The sequence below is a fragment of the Pyxicephalus adspersus genome, chromosome 8, assembly GCF_032062135.1.
Source record: "Pyxicephalus adspersus chromosome 8, UCB_Pads_2.0, whole genome shotgun sequence".
NCBI classification, from domain to species: Eukaryota; Metazoa; Chordata; class Amphibia; order Anura; family Pyxicephalidae; genus Pyxicephalus; species Pyxicephalus adspersus.
This window is the reverse complement of record NC_092865.1, coordinates 58,099,166-58,119,205: the sequence shown is the minus strand read 5'-3', so window position 1 is coordinate 58,119,205 and position 20,040 is coordinate 58,099,166. Positions and strand designations below refer to the sequence as shown.

The window sequence follows — 20,040 nt, the reverse complement described above, 5'->3', positions numbered from 1 at the left end:
AGCTTAATAGTATTGTAAACCATTTTGGAAGGCAAAAATGTTTTAGATAACAGCTATGCAGAACAATATATAAACACATCAAATGCACATTTTTAAAATGTTCAAGAATCTACAATTTACAGAACATGAAAAATTAACATAAAACAACAAACCTGTCCCCATGGTCCAACTTGCCATGATGCACATTCTTGCTGTTGACAAGTCTGAACTGATATCGGCTTTGTCTCTGGATTGCAGATGCGGTCATTTACTCGAGATTCGCCAAACTGACACCATGTCTGCCGATGTTTGTGCCCCTTCCCACAAGTCACAAGGCACTGAAAAGAATAAGATCTGCAGTGTTATTCAAACATATTTATATATGTTATGCATTTACTAGTATTTTTAATGTAATAGCTATATTTGCACTGGTTCCATCATAGTTTGGTATAGGATGTGCAAACAACAGCCTCTGATCAAATCCTTTAAAGAAACACTGTAATGTTGCCCATTCAGAGCAAAAACGAGAGTGTCTGCTGATATCCATCCACCATCCTCACCCATTAATGCTCCTTTGCCATCTAACACTCCATGGGAACAATCACTCCACGGAGTGAACAGGGCTTGAAAATATGAGGGAACCTGTGACCTCTCCATGGTGCTTGGATCTCAATGGACAAACCTTAGGCCTAAACACTGCCATATGGTGAGTGACAGTGACATTATTCACCTGGATAAGTCACAATACATTTGAACACTGCAGTTTACCCAGGGTAGGAAGGTGTTAAAGGAGTGTAGATGGTGGATATACCTTCTGGGTGGAAAAGGTTGAGCTATCAGTAAACACAGAAGTCCTCCTAAGTTCCTTTTTAGTTCCTGCCACAAGATAAGCTCACAATCAAATGTTCCTACAAAACTATATACAAACACACCACAATAAATTTGGATGGAAGACAATTATCCTACTAGAATGGTTCTGGACAATACAAGGAAATAGTTACTTGGGGGGAACCTGTTCGAGTAATCAGAGAGCATTATCTGTATAAATTAGTACTGTTAATTTTTAACAACATGAACCAACAGGTAAGTATAGACATTTTCCTTTTCCAACACAAGAGCTCTGGTATCTGAAAACTGACCATTAAGACACCCAGGTTTTTAACTTGATGGGGTCAAGAAAAGCCAGTCATGTCTTTTCTTCAATGCTATAGGTGAAACAAAGTCTACTGAGTTGCTTATACATACCTTTTTTTTATACCTAAAAAGAAAGTATGTATAAGCAATTCATGGAATGTCATTAAAAGGAACCTGTTGGTTTTGGTTTATTAATCCTTAGCCAATACGTTCCAGGTGTGTTTGATACATTGCTCCACTATTTCTTCTGTTTATATTGGCACAGTAGTTAACTGGGGCCAACAGAAGGAACCACAACATGCATTTGAGACCTTTCATCCACTACCTTGTAATTAAGTTTTTCACTTACATCAGACCAGTCACCTGTCTTCCAATTTGGACAGTGGACATCGCTGCAGCGTTGCTCTGTTAACTTTTCTTGGTGGTTGCATTTTGAGTCATCCAGAACTTCACGGAAAGAATTGACGCACACAGCTCTCCTTCTCCTTGTACCAGTGCCACAACTCTTGGAGCACTGCGGAAAAAGACAAACATCTTATAGGTTAGGTACAGCCACTCTCAGCCAATGTACCATTTATCAAAACAGTTGGTGGGGTCATAATTTTTATTATATGTTTGGGCAAAATTGTTTTTCTTTAATTTTAGAAAAATAATTAAGGATTATCCCAGAGTTATAACAGAAAGACTTTCATCCAGTTATGGATCTTGGACATGTGTTCTTGCATTACTGATTGCTATAGCACATCTTAAGGCAAATAAAAAACTCCTCTCCCACCCCTAGCCCTCACCTCTATTTTTTTAGTACATCAGCAAGGTATACTTAATTTGTTTTCTATCCACAATCATTTTGGCCCTAATGCGTAGGACCATTAATTCTGAGGTGCAGATGTGTCTACGTTGACCAGTGACCTGCAATCTCCTCATCTGATGTCATGCCTTCCATATCCTTTTCCGGATCCTCAGAAGACTACACAATTGGACATTCAATAGGAATTGTCTGAAACACCTGAAAAAGTACTTCTCTTCTAGACAATGAAGCCTTGGGATTTGGGCAGCCTGTGACTGCGGTTTAGGAAGCCTGTGTGTGGGTGGTAATATTTGCCTAAGATTACGTTAAACAAACTTTAATCAAAACTGATACTTTGGGCCTGATTTATTAAAGCTCTCCGAGACTGTAGATGATAGACTATCATGGTAGAACCTGGGTGATTTGGTAAACCTGAAATGAATTTCCTAAACTCATTTGTTGGAAAACGTTTTCAATCCTGGACCAGATCCATTCCTTTGCTAGATCACCCAGGTTCTCCTGTTAAGGATAGCTCTTTCAAAGAGCTCAAATCACAGTCACAAGAGAGGTTTGCAATGGTCTCAACTTTGCAGGGTGTTTTTCTTTTTAGTCAGGGTTAACTTTCTATTCTATCTTGTTAAGATTTGGGCAATACAGTTTTTAAGAAGGATTCCTTGTTTTTATGTTCATCTTTAGATATTATTCCTCAAACTGTACAAAATAATGATATATAATGCATATGTATTCTTTCTCAGAATATAATGATAATTTTCCCTTAAAAAAAATTAGAATAATAAAAAATTACAATAGCAAGAATATTGAATGCATTACAGGATGTCAGTTAATATTCAGCCAACTAATACTAACTTCTGACCAGGCAGAGTAGCTCCATCCTCCCGTGTTGCAGTCCTCATAACATTTCTCCTTCGAGTTGGGCTTCTGAAGACCACTGCAGAATCGGTCATCCACTTTTTCCATCTTTCCTTCAGACTTGATGTATTTGGTGCAATAAAACTCAAGTGTGCGGTAGCCGGGGCCACATTGGGCGCTGCACTCACTTTTCCTGGCTACCTGCCACCTAAAAACAGTCAATGTTAGTCATTTGCCAGGATTGATGAGCAATAAATAACATCCACAATGACAAACCAAGGACTAGATATGCCCTTAGGCAGAGAAGACCTTAACCTAGGGACAGAAAAGGCTAAACTGTATTTTTCCTAAACTATTTAAGCCCAGCAAACAGTTTTATTATTATTTTTTGGTTTTGTATACACTGGGTAAGGGTTTATAACTTTTCAGACAAAAATAATGAAGGATGAGACTAGTAGAGGAGGCACTGTTCTCACTTATAAACTTGTTTATGTAAATTTAGACTTTAGCTATTGTACTTTGTAAGCAAAAGCTTTAAAAAAAAAAGAACAGAACTTATTATTGCCTGTTAAATAATAAACAGAATATATGCAATAATTCTACAAAGTGCCTTCACCAAATTAATCTACCTTCCTTTCCTAGTTTTTTGCATAGTAAATAATTTATCCTTGTGTGAAAATGTGTGGCTTGGCAAAAGGGCAAGGATTAGATGGTCAAAGTGTATATGTGCTTACAGACTTCAGTGATGTAAATCCAGCCCTGAAAATATTTTATTATACATTTACCTCAATTCACAGTCAGTGTTACAGGGCTCAGTTATTAGCTCAGGCTGAGGAATTCGATCACATCTTTGGTCCGAGACCACTAATTGGTCTGAGTCCCTGGTACAAATTGGCTTCCTCTTTCTTTCTCCTGTGGGCATAAAAAATTTCTTGTAAGATATATGAGAAGAGCTGAAATTGTGTTGAACATCCATATGTAAACGTTTTGTTTTAGGTACAGTAGGGCTATAGCGATCATTTAAATTTTTAATTAGGATTATTTTTTTTTTTCTCTTACGGATATTTTCCTTCACTTGGATACACACGCTGAAGTGACAATAAAGCCTCCCAAATATTGCCAAGCTAAAATTTTAGAATACAACAGAATAGAGGAGAAATCTTCCCACATTTAACAGGAGAGGAGGTTAAAGAAAACCTTTGCTGGTCATTGGGAATTTTTTTCTTACAATGGTGGTCAGGGAGGGGAAGAATGCCCTTCACTGGTGGTTATTGGGCAAACTGTCCCATACATTGGAGATCAGTGGAAAAATATGACCCCTTACATTGGGGGTCAATAGAAAGAATGCTCCCCTCTCATTGAGTAGGAAGAATAACCCTTATATTGGTAGTCAGAGGGAAGTCTGACTTTTACATAGGCGGTCAATGGGAAGGCTGCTTCTTACATTGTGGTCAGTGGGAAGAAGAATAACCAAGACATTGGGGGTTAATCGGAAGATAGCTCCTTAGATTGGTGGACAATGACAGGACTAAAGCTACGTACACACGTCCAATAGTTCTCGCCTGATAATCGGCTCAGGGCTGATATCGCACGAGAATGTGGCATGTGTACAGCGCCCGTCATCCATCATCCGAACGACCGTCCTGGGTGATCCATTGATGATGGACGAGGAATGATCATAATGCAAGGGAAGGGGGAGAGCGACGGCTGATTGCTGATTGCGACGGCTCCGCTCTCCATGGAGCAGAACGGTGCTGTATGTACAGCATTTGTTCATGCATCTTTCAGTCTTTTGTCGTTGGAAAGGATCGTGAAAGATCCTTTCCTACAACAATAATTGCAGGTGTGTATGCAGCTTTACAAGGTTGCTGACAAGGTTCTTACATTGATTGTTGTCTATGGGAAAAAGAAGACCTCTTACATTGATAAACAATGAGAAAATGTGATCAGATAAATAAAACATCATCACAGGTTCCAGGCACTTATCTGAGAAGCTGAATTTGCTCTCAAAAGTTAAGCAAGGCTGCTCTATCCAAAACCAAAATTTAAGCTTGGCTATAGGGGGAATTTTATCATCAAGCATATATATATATATATATATATATATATATATATCATAAGGCCATTTATAATGATAAGGTGAAATTTATCTTCAATAGTCCATTTTCCTAAGGACCTAAAAGCCACCAGGGTCTAATGTAGAAAGGGTCTTATTTATCTTCAGTGAAAGTAATATGACATATTCTCAATGTTACTGTAAGGGCCATTCATCAAACTGCAAAAAGTGCTGAAGACTTATGAACCAGCGCCAAAGAATAACAATAGTTATGTGCAGTAAAAGGAATTAGTACCTTCCGAATGGACATTATGCTAAGCTGCGGGACAGCAGCATTGCTTCTTATAGCAAATGATGGATCCTTCTTTTTCTAGAAACCATCGTCAAGAAGTGAATGGATTCTTTTCAGCAGTAACATAGCAAGACACAAGTTTTAACCTTTTCCCAATCTGTTAAAAAATGTTTTATTGATGCTTGTGTACCCATTGGAGAAAATCCTTTTCTTGGTAATCTTTGAAAAAGTATGTAGCCTGGCCTTCTAATTTAGGTTAATATGTTGTTTCTATTACAGTTAGACAAGTTTCATTCGGGAAGTAAAAATAAATCATTTTAAAACGAAAACAGCAAAATAATTCACAACAAAGAAAAGATTGGAGACAGAATACTAAATAACCCATCAAACACACATTTGATGCTCCATTAGTACCTTACCTTGGCAAATTTTGCTGCATGTTTGCCATGGTCCATATGGGTTCCAGTAGAAAAGCTGGGGTTTATCTTCAATGGGGATATTGAAAGTATATCGGACATCTGGGTTGTATAAATTGCCAACTGATAATATCTACAGGGGTAAAAAAAAAATAAAAGGTTAGACCAGTGAGTCAATAAAATGTCACTGCATTAAAATATTCCTGTTACAAAGGATGGTAGAAAAAGCAAGTGTTGTCTTGGTTATCCATATAGAGTATAAGAACACATAAATATGTATCTTTCTCTGTGTTAAATGTCATTTGTTGTAAAAATAATGTTTTTTTTATTAACCAATTATGCAAGTTTAAAACCAAATAACCCATTTCTAGGAGAGGGGTAACAATGAAGCAAGATCACTGGTAAAACTTCAGCCATATTGGTTTTTTATCCGCCTTGTGGGCATTTCAACTGTAAAGTTTTTGTCAGCCTATAAGGGCACCAACAACGCTGGGTTTTTTAAAGCACAGAAGGAGGAAATGACTTTGGGTGTCCTAGAGGACATGGCCTCAGAAATCTGTAAGAACGATGTAAAGGCTATTATGCCTAAAGTTTATGATGTTGGCCACTAGCTACTTCCCCAAACAACTTTTAAGTGTATGTTGCAAGATTTAATATTTCTGAATGCACTACTAAATACATATTAACGTCAGATACAGCAAACCTCATTTTCCGGCTGGAGGACCTCCAGCATTATCTAGCCCTATCCTCTTCAGCCTGTCTGTCCCTTGCCTTTCTTTGTCATTCGTTGGAACTCAATTATCTCAATCATTGAGGCTCAGCTTCAAATATGGGCATTACCTAAGGCAATCTGCTTGCAATTGCAGCCTAAGCCCACTGCTTTAGATTGAAATCCTTCCATCAAGGAATTTTGATATTTGATTAGCTCAGCCCAAAGGCTATTCTACTGCTTGCAAGATATGTGGAAGATATGTACAGAATCCTTCCGGGCCCTCCCACTGTTTATGAGCTGCCTACAATAAACAGGGAAACTTGGACATTTAGTGATGATGTTACTATATTCAAAATAATGCAATGAAAATAACGCATGCAATTAGTTTAATGATGATAGGGGCAAGGATGAAGTAGGGAAGACAAATATTAATTTTTTTAACTTCAGCTTTAAATACTGCTTTACTCCTAAAGTTGAAATTGTGCTTAAACCTTAATCATCATAAACTAACAAGATATATACTTATTCCTTTCTTCCCCTATTTCTTTAGAGATATTTTACCTAGATTCTTAGTTCTGTACTAGGTTCTTACCTGAAGGACAATTTCTTGGTCAATCCGATCGGTACAATTAATTCTTTCGATGGTGTGGTCAGAGCCACTGTATTCAATGACTGCGTTCCCCACTTTGATTTCCCTTTTGAACATACTGACCACAAAGTCTCCGTTAAGAAGGAATTCACCACGGCTGTTTGACAAAGCTGTGAGCAGAAACACAAAAAAAAACATCATGGTGAGTGGTATCTAGTTTTCATACTCAACGTTTTTTTTACCCATCAAAGCATATTTAGGCAACACTATAAAGCTTATTTGTCTTGGTTTTAAAATTTGCAAAATTGTGGGTGTAGAGGTTTATTAATCCTTGTGAATTTTAATGACCCATATACACATCTGACTAAGCCTCTTGGTGTGTACCTGTGACATATTCTAACCTTAAAGGATCCCACTTTGGATGATGTTTTAGCAGTATTTTTTCTTTTACTTTGTCCCTGTAGTGGGAAATCGCTCCAAATCCTCCTAAATGGGAGCTTAGCATGTACCTATGTACGTAGGAGCTTTCAAAAACTCTTCCCTACATACAGTGTGTAGGTTGGCTCTTGGAACACAAGGTAGCAAAACTGGGTTGCTAGGATAAAAATCTAAATATGAACATAGAGAGGGACAGGGACACTTTGTGTTTATCAAAATGACAAAACAATTTTATCCAGAGTTGTTCCTTTTAAACAAACCCTCCAAGATTACTTCCTGCTCTGATGATGAGAAGGATAGGTACTGGTGATCTTGGAGAAGACATAGAAAGCTTGTGATGGGTAACACCAAGTACGGTGATATTTATGAACAGCCTAAGTAGAAAGCTGTGGGTAGGTATATTGTATGAAGTCTGTAGAATTGTTCTTTCCTTAAAGCAGACCTGGCAGCAAAATGCAGGTATTATTTGTTAGGTTTCCTGTATAAAACAATGTCTAAAAGTGCTTAATAAAATTTACCAGTACAGAAAAACTTCAGTGTAAGAGCATATAATCACAAGATTTGGGTTGCTCTGTATTCCATGAAGATCTTGCCTGAAGAAGCGTGACATCACTCTGACCTAAGCACCACAAGCACCACCCATGCAGTTCCAACTGTAAACCTCATTATGAAAATTTATATTACTTCCTTTTTCTTTAGTTTTAACCCTCCTCTACTAAGTGTATGAAATTTGGAGGAGGGGGTGATGTCATTGTAGCAAGATAAACTGTGTAAAATGTTATTCTCCTTAAACTGTTTTGAAAGAGTTATTACAGCTGCTATATTGCCGGGCCAGAAAGCATTAAACAGCTATCAACAGCTTCTATGTACAAATATTAATAGATGGGATAGCAAGAAGAAAGGTTTAAAGAGACCCTGTCATCATCCTATCCTTGTGTGCTAAAAACAGAATAGCAGCTGTTCCTCATACCCAGCCCTGATGTGTGCCAGGGCCCTGCCAGGAGCTGGGGATGCCTTATACAATCCTAAAACATTGGTAATATCGATCTTCCCTGGCCCCTGTCAGGACCTTGGCTGGCAGCAGGACTGCGAGCAGCTGTGTGTGTTTGAAATGTGTCGGAAGTGTCTGTAGATAATCAAAAGCCTGGGACTATTGTCAGAACAGCAGGGGCAAAACAATTTAAAACACAGACTAGCATCTGCTTATGTGAAATGTTTTTTGCAATAGGCATGAATTGGTGACAGGGTCTCTTTAGAATATGCAAGATTTCAAGAGGAATTACAATAACATACACATGTTACTATAAGCAAAACAGTTCTTACATGTGGATTTCACTTGTTCCTTTAGCTAGGCGCTGCCATTAAAGTTCAGTTTTGTCAATTGGGATATATTATAAAGTATACAAAATATATTTTGTAGTAAAGACGAAATAGATCTGAGCAAGAGGAATTGTGATACTATAGTGCCGGCTATTCAGGTGTTTGTAATCAGATAGAGTGAATTGTATTGTCTGTAAACTATAATTTGTGGTAACAGCAGGAAATATTGCAGAGTAAACTGCATGACAAGAATTTATTTTGAACACTTCTCTTGCCGAAGACAAGTGACTGCCTTGCAACTCTTGAATTGCTTTTTCAGATCCATTACGCCTTTGCCTTTCGGAAAACTGCGCTAGAACAAAAAAGCTTTGTGCAGTTGGCCATAATGCTTAAGGCAGATAAAATTGCAGTTTGAGGGATATATGCCTGCTGAAGCAACCTTACCAATAAGTCACAGTAGGCAGAAAATTGATGCTGAAAATGAGAAAAGACTTTCTGTTTTAGCTTGAAATAAATGAAAAACCTTTAACAGAGGAGCAAAAATACGTTCTGAAAGGAGTACAGGCCCCTGTATCAAAGTGTCATGGATAAACTAAGTAAGTGGATGAAGATCAACTGCACAATTTGTAAGAATGCTACCTAAAGGGACTTTTGTTGAGAACCAAAAAAACTTTGTAGGAAGGCAGTGATGGAAGAAGCCATTGCCAGCCTTGTGTGCCACATAGTGGTTGAAGAGCAGTGTCTTGAATAATATGTTCAGCTTTACTTCCCCAGAACTATTACACGGCATGTCACATTAGTCATGTCACTTCTCATCCAGGTATACGACCATACTGGTAAGGTAATTGGTTCCCAACCTCCCCCCTTAAAAAAGACAGCTTTAGATTATGTTATAGACCTTAAACTAATACTATGGTAGGGTATAAAAAGAAATAAAATGTTCCCATGAGACATCAAAGAGAACCCAACCCCATGAGATATCAATGAGAACCCAACAGTCTAACACCTAAAAATTCTAAACCTATTCTACTCTCCCTATCACCTTTAGAAAAATCATTTAGGCAAGAGTAGGACTTTATTGTAATTGATGGGTAATTTAATACTTTTAAATTTATCCTAAAATGCTCAGGCAACAAGAGTATTTTTTTTTCAGTACTGATGAGATTTCATGACATGTACCTCTATCTCATAGGCACCTCATTAAGGAGTTCTTCTCACCCAATTCTGCCAACACAGTGCTTCTTCTGCCCTCTCCCCAATGTAAAATAGGTAAACACCACAACAAGAATAAGGAAACCTCATCAGAATGATTCTAAAACATGGACTGACCCTTAAAGACCGCTAATCCCTGTCGATTGGTTAATGGTCAAGCAGTATAATTACCAACTGGAAAGATGTTTGTGAATCCACAAGCTGATACAAGGCACCCTCAACCTTCATGGTCTTGCTTTTATTTTTTCCATGTCTACAGGATTAAGAATGAGTGACAAAGAGGCAAATAATCTAATTCCCACAGGTTTCCCAGTAACAACCTCCCTCCTCAATGGATACATCCGAGACCTTAACTCACACTGACAGAGCGTTCTTTTCTCCCTTATAACCCAAATCTTGTGGTATGTGCAGCACACTCTATTTACCAGGCCAAATTCTTTGCCAGGGAGAGCGGTTTCCTGAAAGCAGCAGTCTACTGCACAACTTCACACTAATGCGATTACTTAGTTAATTTCCTGAGTTTGCTTGTGTGCCATTTCATCCATCACATGGCCGTGTTACTGTGAGGGCTCTCTCCTGCTAAATGGAAGACACAAAGAACCTCATTTCTGAGAGAACCGGGGAAGCTAATGTGTAAAAGGCTATTGTAAAGTTCTCAGTGAAAAAAAAGGTCCTTTAATGTTCACTGGCAGTATGTTTTAAAAGTAGAAGTTTCAAGTGCCATTACCACTTAATGGTAAAGTGGGAGTAAAACTACAAGCGATGGACTTGAAAGAAAAGAACATGTGATTTTACTGCAAAAGCTATCTGTAGTTTGTTAAATTGTCCAAAGGGACTAAAACATACCAGGCTTCCTAATGGTCCCTCTATCCACCCTTTAGGTCCCTGTTCTTGTTTTGATGGCCTAACTACTGCTAGAGAGGAGTTAGATTGGCACTACATTGCTTTTGAAGATTATTCCTTCTATGTGTGGTTGTCCATAGTTATAGAATTTTTTTGGGAGAGTTTGTGGGTTTAGTTTGGTTTTAAAGAACCCCACTAGACCGAGCACCTGAACTTATCCCCAATGAGTTCTGATTGGCTTCTATAAGTTGAAGTAGTTTTATGTGCTTCTTGCATTTTTTATTGAATAAGCTGATGTCCCTGTGTACCAAGCAATATACATTTGGAGTAATTAAAATAAGGAGCTGTGTGCAGCCACCCTCACTAACAGCTTGAAATAACCAGAAAAGGACAGGAAAGATGCAGAATGGCTCCCTCTAATTCACAATATTTTAAAGCAGGGTGGATGCAGACCGGACCAGGTGGTGCCCAGGTCAGGTGATCCAATGGCAGAGCTGACAACATTGCCTGGAATTTCAATGTAGCATAAGAAGCATCTTCAACTCACTACAGGAAGTTATGGGTTAATTGGATTTTTGTCAGCATCAGTGAAAATTTGTCCCTGTAGTGTTTTAACTAAGTCAAAACATGGAAACACATACTTGACATATGCTTTAAGTCTCCTTATTACATTGGCAAGAGTACCCAGTGAGATTAAAAGCTGCTGCTACCTACCAAATGTCTAATTATCCTGGTATTTCTAATTGCATTTTTTTTCAAATAAAATAGGACTTGGTTATATAAATATCTCCGAAGCATGTCATCTATATTGACCAGTTTCTATCAAAACAGGGAACTGCTACGGTAGGCTACTGATTGCCATACAGAAAGGTTTTAATCACCGATACCCATTCTTCCTGCATCAATAAAATTTTAATTCCCTCCAACCTCTTACAGGTGACATACACATCCTTAGCAGAATGACTGATGAGAAAGAAGCTGGCTTGCAGAGATCAGTGTCATGCATAATTTTGCAATTAGCAAGTGCTTATAGAAATTAATACAAAGTCACCTGTTCTCCAACAGCACAGAGAATATTCTTCTCTTATTCAAACATCATAATCTCATTCACCTTGGTGATTATAAATGCATCATGTGCTAAACAATTATTTAATTAGAAATTATACACACCCTAATATGCTTAGGATGTGCAGAAAGGCTTAATTAAGCCAGTATCTGCATTCTTTTGTATCGTATTCAGCTGAGATAGCACAATGGAAAAGCAGTGACGCAAGTCAATATACACAAGATGTAGGCATGCACCTACAGGCTTTAAATAAATTCTCGGAATTCAATTGGGAGCAACCATCAAGGTTGAAAAATTAAGTAAATAAGGATGGAGAGATTCAGGGGCCATAGATCTTACAGTTGGCATCAACGGCATTGCCACAAGGTAAAGGAACCAAGAGGACCAGTTTTCTCCCTTACTCCACTCACTCCCCAGCCCTTTATAGCCAGGAGCACTTTCTTAGTAACCACCAGGCTGTTTATGGGTGGTTACTGAAAAGTTGGGTTACAATACAGGGACCATCCCCTGCCTACAGGTTCTACAGCATCAGTACCCAGATGCCACTTAGAGATCCACCATTGACTGGGGATGACTTCTGCAATTTCCTATGGGGAGGACACATCAGGGTGCCTCCTGCTTGTTCTCCTCCATCCCTACACTATAGAATTGAACAGTGATCATTTATTCTTGTGTTCTTCAAAAAGATCACAAAAGATCATTTTCAGCTTAGTCAATGAAAAAACAAAATTGAACCAAAGCTAGAAGACTAAAGGGAATTTTGTGGTGCCGGATCAAAAGGTCTGTACAGGTGCTAGATTTTCTTTGCCTGGGGCAAATGTTTGTAATCACAGGTGAAATTCTAGCATCAGTGCAGTTGTTCCACAACACGATTTAGCAATCTGTCATGCCAGATCACTTAACAGAATGCTAACTTTTGTAGTCTCTACAGTGGGGAGCCTCCTGCTTACATTCCTACCTTTACTGAGTAGACCAGACAGCTGGAAAATAAGTTTAAACCTGAACAAGGTTCACTTAAACTGACATACACCAGTTGTGAATGTTATCAGCAGTTTTTTTTACTAAATGTAACCTTTTTTTAATGTTTGATCTTTTATGATGCTAATCAGGCAAGTAAGACAAAGCAGTGACCTTTTACTATGAAAACCATGTGCAGACTTCTTCAAGAAGAAAACTTGCTGAACCAAGATGAAAGGAAAATTCATTTCTACACAAGTGTGCTCCTTCTTCTACTAAGATATCCTTCTCCTCAGCTTTAAGGAGTTTCCTCGCTGTGTTGTTACGCGCCCACTTACACCAAAGAGTAAATGTTAACACTTCAGATTTTGATGACAATGTTAAATTCCTTCTGGAATCTCAAGTAAGCTCTGGGAGGTTCATGCCGAGCAGTCACACACTCACTGAGCTGTGAAATAAGTGTATGCACACACACTTTTTCATTTGCATCTATATAGGCTGCATATGAATAGCACAAGTGGTGGATGAGGCTGTTTCAATAAGGCCCTTTGGGGGTTAAGGGGCCCAACTTTATAATGATTAAAAAAAGAAGGAATTTGGTATTTTTTAGAGTTTACAATAAATAAACAAATTTTTCAGAGAATAAATGCAAGATCTGTATTCAACAAATAATACTTTAATTTATAAAAATTATATATATACATACATATATATTTACAACTTTTGCTGGGCTTTCTAATAAGAAAGTCCAGCATTGCATGCATCCTTGAATGTTGGGAAAAACATGTTCATTAATTAGCCCTCGCAGCTGTTTTATTTTGCAGTGCTAGATCGTAGGTGTAGTTCTCACAAAGTAAACTGTTTATATGAAGTTTACACTTTCTCTATTATGCTTTCCTAATTTTCTGTCCACAATATGAAAAGATACTTGGACATCAATTAGCAAAAAGTTAGTCATGCCTTATGTGTGCTCTTGGATAAATGTCAGAGGTACCCTAGATATATTCTTCTCAATGAACTACTTTGAATAGTCTATGTGCTAAGTAAAGCACTGATCAATATGTGGGTGGCAAATAATTGCAAACTTGGTTCAGCCATTTGGAGGAGTGCAGTCAGCAGCTCTGGGACCATTTACATTATTTTTTACACTTTTTTTTGGGTACCCTAGAAACCAAATAACCTAGTATCAGGTTCATACGAATGATAACTAATTGTAAGATAGATATTAAAGCTGAAATTTCAAAAAACATCCTTGCTCTTTTTATTGCATTAAAAATAAATATATTAGGATGGCAGCATTTTATTGTAAGATGTTTTTTTAGGTTTATCTATGTGTTTACAGTATGTCTGTATCTGTCTGTCTATCTATCGATCTACTAAAAATAACACTTGCAACGGGCTACCAGAACCTGCTGAATTTCCTTCTAACGCATGTCCTGATGTGCCTAAGGTATTCTACAGGAAAATATGGGTATTCTTTCAAAGTGTAAAACATAAACAATGCATAGCACACAGCAGTGATAAATCAGCATTTGGACTAGAAAGCACCATAAACAAAGTAAAACTTTTAAGAAGCTCTACATGAAAAGGAGCTTTGAAAATTTGCCAAGAAAAGTTCAAGTACAAGACAGATTAGTTTGAATGACAGAAACATTAGATCAATAGACAGGTTGGATAGGAGGGAGCACAGAGACAGAGAAAGAAGGACAGGTAGAGATAAAGAGGGTAAGAGAAATAAAGAGAGAGTGAAAATAGGAGGAAAAAAATGAGAGTGTGGAAAAGAGGGCAGGAGGAAAAGTAGGGAAATAGGAAAAAAAGGGTGTATAGGAGGCTGCAGAGGAAGAGAGAATGTAAGAAAGAGAGAGGAAAAATAAAATAAAAGGAACATTGAAGGAAGCAGAAACCAGACTGGAGAAAAAGGTGTATCACAATGTAACTGTATGTTTACATATTTGTGTTGGTGCCACTCACTCTAAATAGGACCCCAACACAATTTTTCCAGGGCATTGTGCTGTGCATAGAACATTGAGATGCCCTTTAGAAAAATAGTTTTAAGGTGTGTCCACACACATGTGTAAATGGGTCCTAAGGGGGGAGAAGCAAAAGTAGAGAAAGGTAGAGAAATTATAAGAAAAGGTAGTGGAGGTAGGATGAGAAAACCCAGACAATTGACAGATGAAGGTTAGAGACAAAACAGTAGGTAGGAGGAGAAAAGTGGAACGATGAAGGCTTATAGAAAACAGAACATCAAGAGTGAGATAGGGGATAAAAGAGGGAGGAAAGAAGAATAAGGTAGAAGGGAGAGAAAAAAAAGAGAAAAGAGAAGAACAATATGGGACTTCCCTCTCCCAGGACATAGCTCTTTTTTCTCTTACAAGACAAAACTTCACTCTTCTAGGTTAAATCACTTCTTCCATGACACTGAACCCCTCACCCAGATCACATCTTTTCTCTGTCTAACTCAATAACATTTGCCCCTTCCAGGTCACAATTCTTCTCTACCACGCACTGCTTCCATTTCACATATTCCGTCTCTTCTCACCAGACACTGCTCCTATCTCTTGGGTCACTTTTCTACCTCTTTAGGGTAATGGTCATCCCCATTAAATGACCACTGGGATTACCATTTGCACTTATTAATTGTTGTTTAAATTTGTTGGATGAATCATTTGAATACTAATAAAGGTTTTTATTGCCTACAAAAATCCAGCTTTCTTTCTGTTTTACTTTGTAATACTTTTGTTTATTATCACTGAATTAGGGTGGCAATACTTAAAAATAAAGATGAGGTTTGTTACCCCTTTGACATTCTACCCTCTCACTAACCAGATGTGCCCCTTCCTGTCCGAGAACAAATTTCTCCATTCTTTTATCAGGATCCGCTACTGATCCTCTTTCCTAGGTCAAATTTACCCCTTTACCCTTAGCAGGCACCACTTCTCTTTCCTTGGTCACATTTACCTTCTCTTCTAGCAGGCACCACTTTTCTCTCCCATGTCATTCGTACCCTCTCTCTTACCAAGCACCACTTCTCTTTCATTGGTTACATCTACCATCTCCTTCACCACTACCCTATCCCAGGTCACATCTTTTTTCTCTCCCTTACCCAGCACTGCTCCCAACTCCAAGGCCAGTTCTATTTTCACTCTTACCCAGCACCACTCCCCTCTCCCTCATTGCATCTTCCATCCTCTACTCCTTATCTATCTCCATCTCCTGGCTGCCTACTATTTATACTCATCAAGTCACAAATGTACAAAATCACAACATAAAATTTGTGTAACTACAACAAAAGCACAACGTGAACTCTCTGCACTTGTGGAGTGACTGAAGAATAACACGCCAGACAGCAAAGGGATGACAGTGTCAGCTGTGAGTGAAGGGATGTGATCACAGCGACAGACAGCTAAGTCTCTGTACAGAGGGGATTTTCCTTACACAAACAAATGATTTGAGTGCTTAGTGTACCAGTGACACAAATCAAGGTAGAAACAGCTCACTGTAATGTGCAGAACTCGGAGACTCAAACTAAGGAGGTGCCTCTACCAAGTGCTCATCACAGTGTTGGACGAAGAACAGACCTACATCATTTACAATAACAATTTATATATCAGAGCTGAGCCAGACATTTCACTTCTCCAGCAGAAATGTTTTCGGAGTTACCTAAAGGGGAAAACCATTTTAAGTGGATCTAAAGCCAAAAACGTTACATTTTGGATAATTAGAGGAATTATCAAAACCATATCAGGCCTAATTATTGCTGTATTTGTATCAGATTTATCTTCACTTTCTGTCTAAGGGGGTGTGAAAAATATTTCTGCTAAAATTCCTGTTAAGCCAGAACAGGTGTCACCTTTGGAAGCTTTTTCCTATGTTGCTGTTCCAGTGACAACTGTAATGTTTTTGGATTCCTCTTCAGCATAGAGGTTTACATCTCACCAGAAGTTGCAGGCAGCAATAAAAAGCTGACAGAGCTACTAAATGTTCTTAATTGTATCCAAAACTATTAAAATGTTTGACTATATGGCAGGTATATGTTGAAAAATATCCAGACTCAGATAATAAACCCCTAAACCAAAGCATCTTTTTTTCTTTTGGAAAACGTGGGAAAAGGTTAGGGTCTTCTTTTGTTTTATCCTGAATGGAGCTTTTATATAATGCAATGTTAGCTATTTTGCTGGAAGGGATAATTAAAAAGAGAATATCTGAATAATTCACCTTGAAAAGGCTACACCCAAGATGGTCAAAAACTTAGACTTTAGGTACTTCGATCTCAGGGAAGAGAAGGATCCGTCAATCTGAACTTTGACCCTACTGAGATTGACTGGTTGAAAGGGTATGATAGAGGCTCCTAGAACTGAAAATGAGTATTTTGGTCTTAAACTTTATACAGCACTGGAAGGCAATAGAGAAGGCAGTCTGGGACTGAGCCTATAAAGCCTTGGTCAGTGATATGAAGCCTTTTTTTCATTCTGGTTCTAGGCCTGCAATGCTAGATGCTTTTATATCTAATACCAGAGACATTCCCCTAGAAACATCAGTGAAATTCTCTGATGCTGTCCCTCCAGTGCTTGGACACCAGAGTCCTCTTCTTCTGCATTTAGGTACACAGAACCATGGATGATGACTAGTTAGTGAACGTCTTTATAACAAGGACGGTGTGAAATCTGATCCCTTATCTGAAACATGTCAAAACAGAGGTGGGCAGTTTCCTAGGGAAAATTATGCCGTAGAATTGAATGAAAAGTGTATGGCCTGATATTTTAAACCCCACTGGAAAGAGTGCACAGTCTAAGACTGGACCAGCAAAGTCCTAGAAAGAGCTACGAGAAGCCCCCCTTGTAGGTCCTGAGGCTGTGGAAGTTAAAGCTTTCATATTAGGGACATCACTGTATTAGCAACAATAAACTGTTACAGCACCTGCTCTTATTTACCTGGTCCTGCCTGGTCTAAAGCCCTCTCTCCTGAAGAGAATTGTGAAAGGGGGTACAAAGGGATACAAGGAAGATCCTCTGGGAATACAAATACACAGTGTCATAGGCTGTAAATGCTCCACAGGTTCTTTTTAGTAAACACTATGGGCCAGATTTATTAAAGCTCTCTGGGGAAGACTGGGGACGATAGACTATCATGGGACATCCAGGGTGATCCAGAAATCTTACAATGGATCTGGTCCAAGTCTGAAAACATTTGCCAAAAAAAAAAATACAATTTGTGGGACATCTGTTCCAGATTTGCTGGATTACCCAGGTTCCTCTATGATAGTCTATCTTCTCCAGTCTTGGAGAGCTTTAAAAATCAAGCCCTATATGTCACCAGAAAGCCCCATCTGAAAGTCAGAAGAAAGATACTAAGGGGTTTAATTCCTTTAATAATAGCCGCCCCACTGAAATAGCTGCCAGCAGCATGTCAGCAAGATTTGCCTGTTCCAACTCTAAAATAGTTGTAATCTTTACTGAGAAGACAAAGCTCGAGCCAAGACTAAAACATGATGTGTAATCTGCATTCTTCTATAGAGTTCAGATACAGTAGAGTGATCTCACCAAGGTAGTTATCATCTTCCGGTTTTCCTGAGTAGCTGTGCTGCCGCACATCGATGTTGGTAGCACCGGCCGGAATACGCACTACGTTATTGTAGCCTGGAAGACACAAAAGAGCCGGAGCTGATTAATGAGCCGGATGTGCTCCACAAAAGCCTGTTTGATTTACACGGCTGCCAAATGCATGTAGCATAACTTCAAGACACAACTTTCTATGTTACAAGAGAACAAAAGAATGGAAATCGCCATTTAAGAGGTTATGCCTAAATGAAGTGGATTGATTCACTTAATCCTATTTGAAAATGTTTTATTATGACATTATGTCATCTTATACAAATTGGAAATGTAGATTTTTCTTTTAAATTACACCTGTGCACCTGTGTCCAGACTATGTGCATTTACAGGTTCTTAAAGCAAAAAGCAGTTAGCCCAAAATCACCGATATAAAAGCAAAAAGGTATATATATATATATATATATATATATATATATATATATATATATACACGAGAGGATGCTGAGAAGTTCCTGGCTTTGCCCCCCCTTTCATATGAAATAGAAACATGAGTGTGTATGCATATGACAGCCTAATATCTTAGTATGTAACTGTGCAAATATCAGGTCTTTGCAATTCTTAAAACTGTTTTTTCTTTAGGTGAAAAGCTGTGATGGCAGAGGCACAAGCAAGTTTCACGTTTTTGGAGTTTCAAACCATCATGAAGTTTTTGTTTCTCCAGGGAAAGGAAGGACACTTCTCCCCCAGTGTTTGTGACATCTCATTGTGAATGTCCTTTGCTGACTTTCCCTTGAGAAACAAAAACTTCATGACGGCCGATAACTCCAAAGACGAGAAACAGTTAGTAAATATACTTACCTTACCCCTCAGCTTACATACTGTTGGGCATGATGTCACAATCTTTCCAGTGAGTTCCCTAGGCATGCTAAATATCCAAATTCTTGCAAATGCTCAAGAACTGTGCTACTACTAGGGGAAGGGGCATTAATGCAAACTTGTTGCTTTACTTTTACTAATATTTTACATTTACAGCGATCCTGAAATGGTCATCCTGAAATGGTCCATGCTGATCACATGACAAGAGGTCTGGTGATTTGGATCACTGATCTAAATCATTAGACTTAGCCAATATGAACTCTCATACTCCTTTTCAACATCATATGAACAGATACCCTGATTTTTGGTCCTGGAACCAATCAAGGAGGAAGCCTAGAGTGAGTGTCCTGAGGATTGTAAACATAGCTTTTATTAAGAGTTGATTGCAGGTCCTGTTTTCGGATCTACGGTGTTCTCTTACTAGCTATTTGGCTGGCCTACCATGGACTGCATAAATAGAGCAGTCCGTGTATGCTCCAGAGATTGTAAATAAAAATACAAATATTTCTTGGAGAACAGATTCAGTGGGCCTGATTTTATTTACAGTTCTCAAAGACTAAAGAGAAGATAGATCATGGCTGGACCTGGGTCATCCAGCGAACCTTGAATAGATCCAGTTCAGGATTGAAAGTGTTTGCAATCTAAAACCATATCAGGTTGGATCACCCATGTTCCCCATTGTCTATCTTCTCCAGTCTTGGAGGGCTTTAATAAATCAGGCCCGAAATGTAAACGTATAGGGATATCACTTTAGTTTATAAACTGTGATAGAGACTACTATTTGCATTGTGTCAGGCTTGTTCTTTTCATAATTGTATCTAGCCAGAGTTCCTGGTGGCCTGGCTGTGGTTGCTTTTGGTCCTTTTGTATTTTGCATTGTCTCCTGTGCTTTTACCAGGCAAACAATGTGACAATAAAAAATTTAAAGCAGCATGTGA

At 38.4% G+C, this 20,040-nt stretch overlaps 1 protein-coding gene across 1 annotated transcript in view; it reads right to left on the bottom strand.

The window, feature by feature from the left end:
- The window catches only part of ADAMTS9 (ADAM metallopeptidase with thrombospondin type 1 motif 9), a 146,410-nt gene that overhangs the window by 68,588 nt on the left and 57,782 nt on the right, over positions 1-20,040 (bottom strand). Inside the window, exons 15-21 of the mRNA XM_072421214.1 lie at positions 18,215-18,310; positions 6,839-7,005; positions 5,538-5,667; positions 3,556-3,682; positions 2,768-2,978; positions 1,463-1,627; positions 153-317 (exon numbers count right to left, since the gene is read on the bottom strand). Coding sequence (XP_072277315.1) covers positions 153-317; positions 1,463-1,627; positions 2,768-2,978; positions 3,556-3,682; positions 5,538-5,667; positions 6,839-7,005; positions 18,215-18,310 — 1,061 coding nt within the window. The remainder of the gene's footprint in view (positions 1-152; positions 318-1,462; positions 1,628-2,767; positions 2,979-3,555; positions 3,683-5,537; positions 5,668-6,838; positions 7,006-18,214; positions 18,311-20,040) is intronic.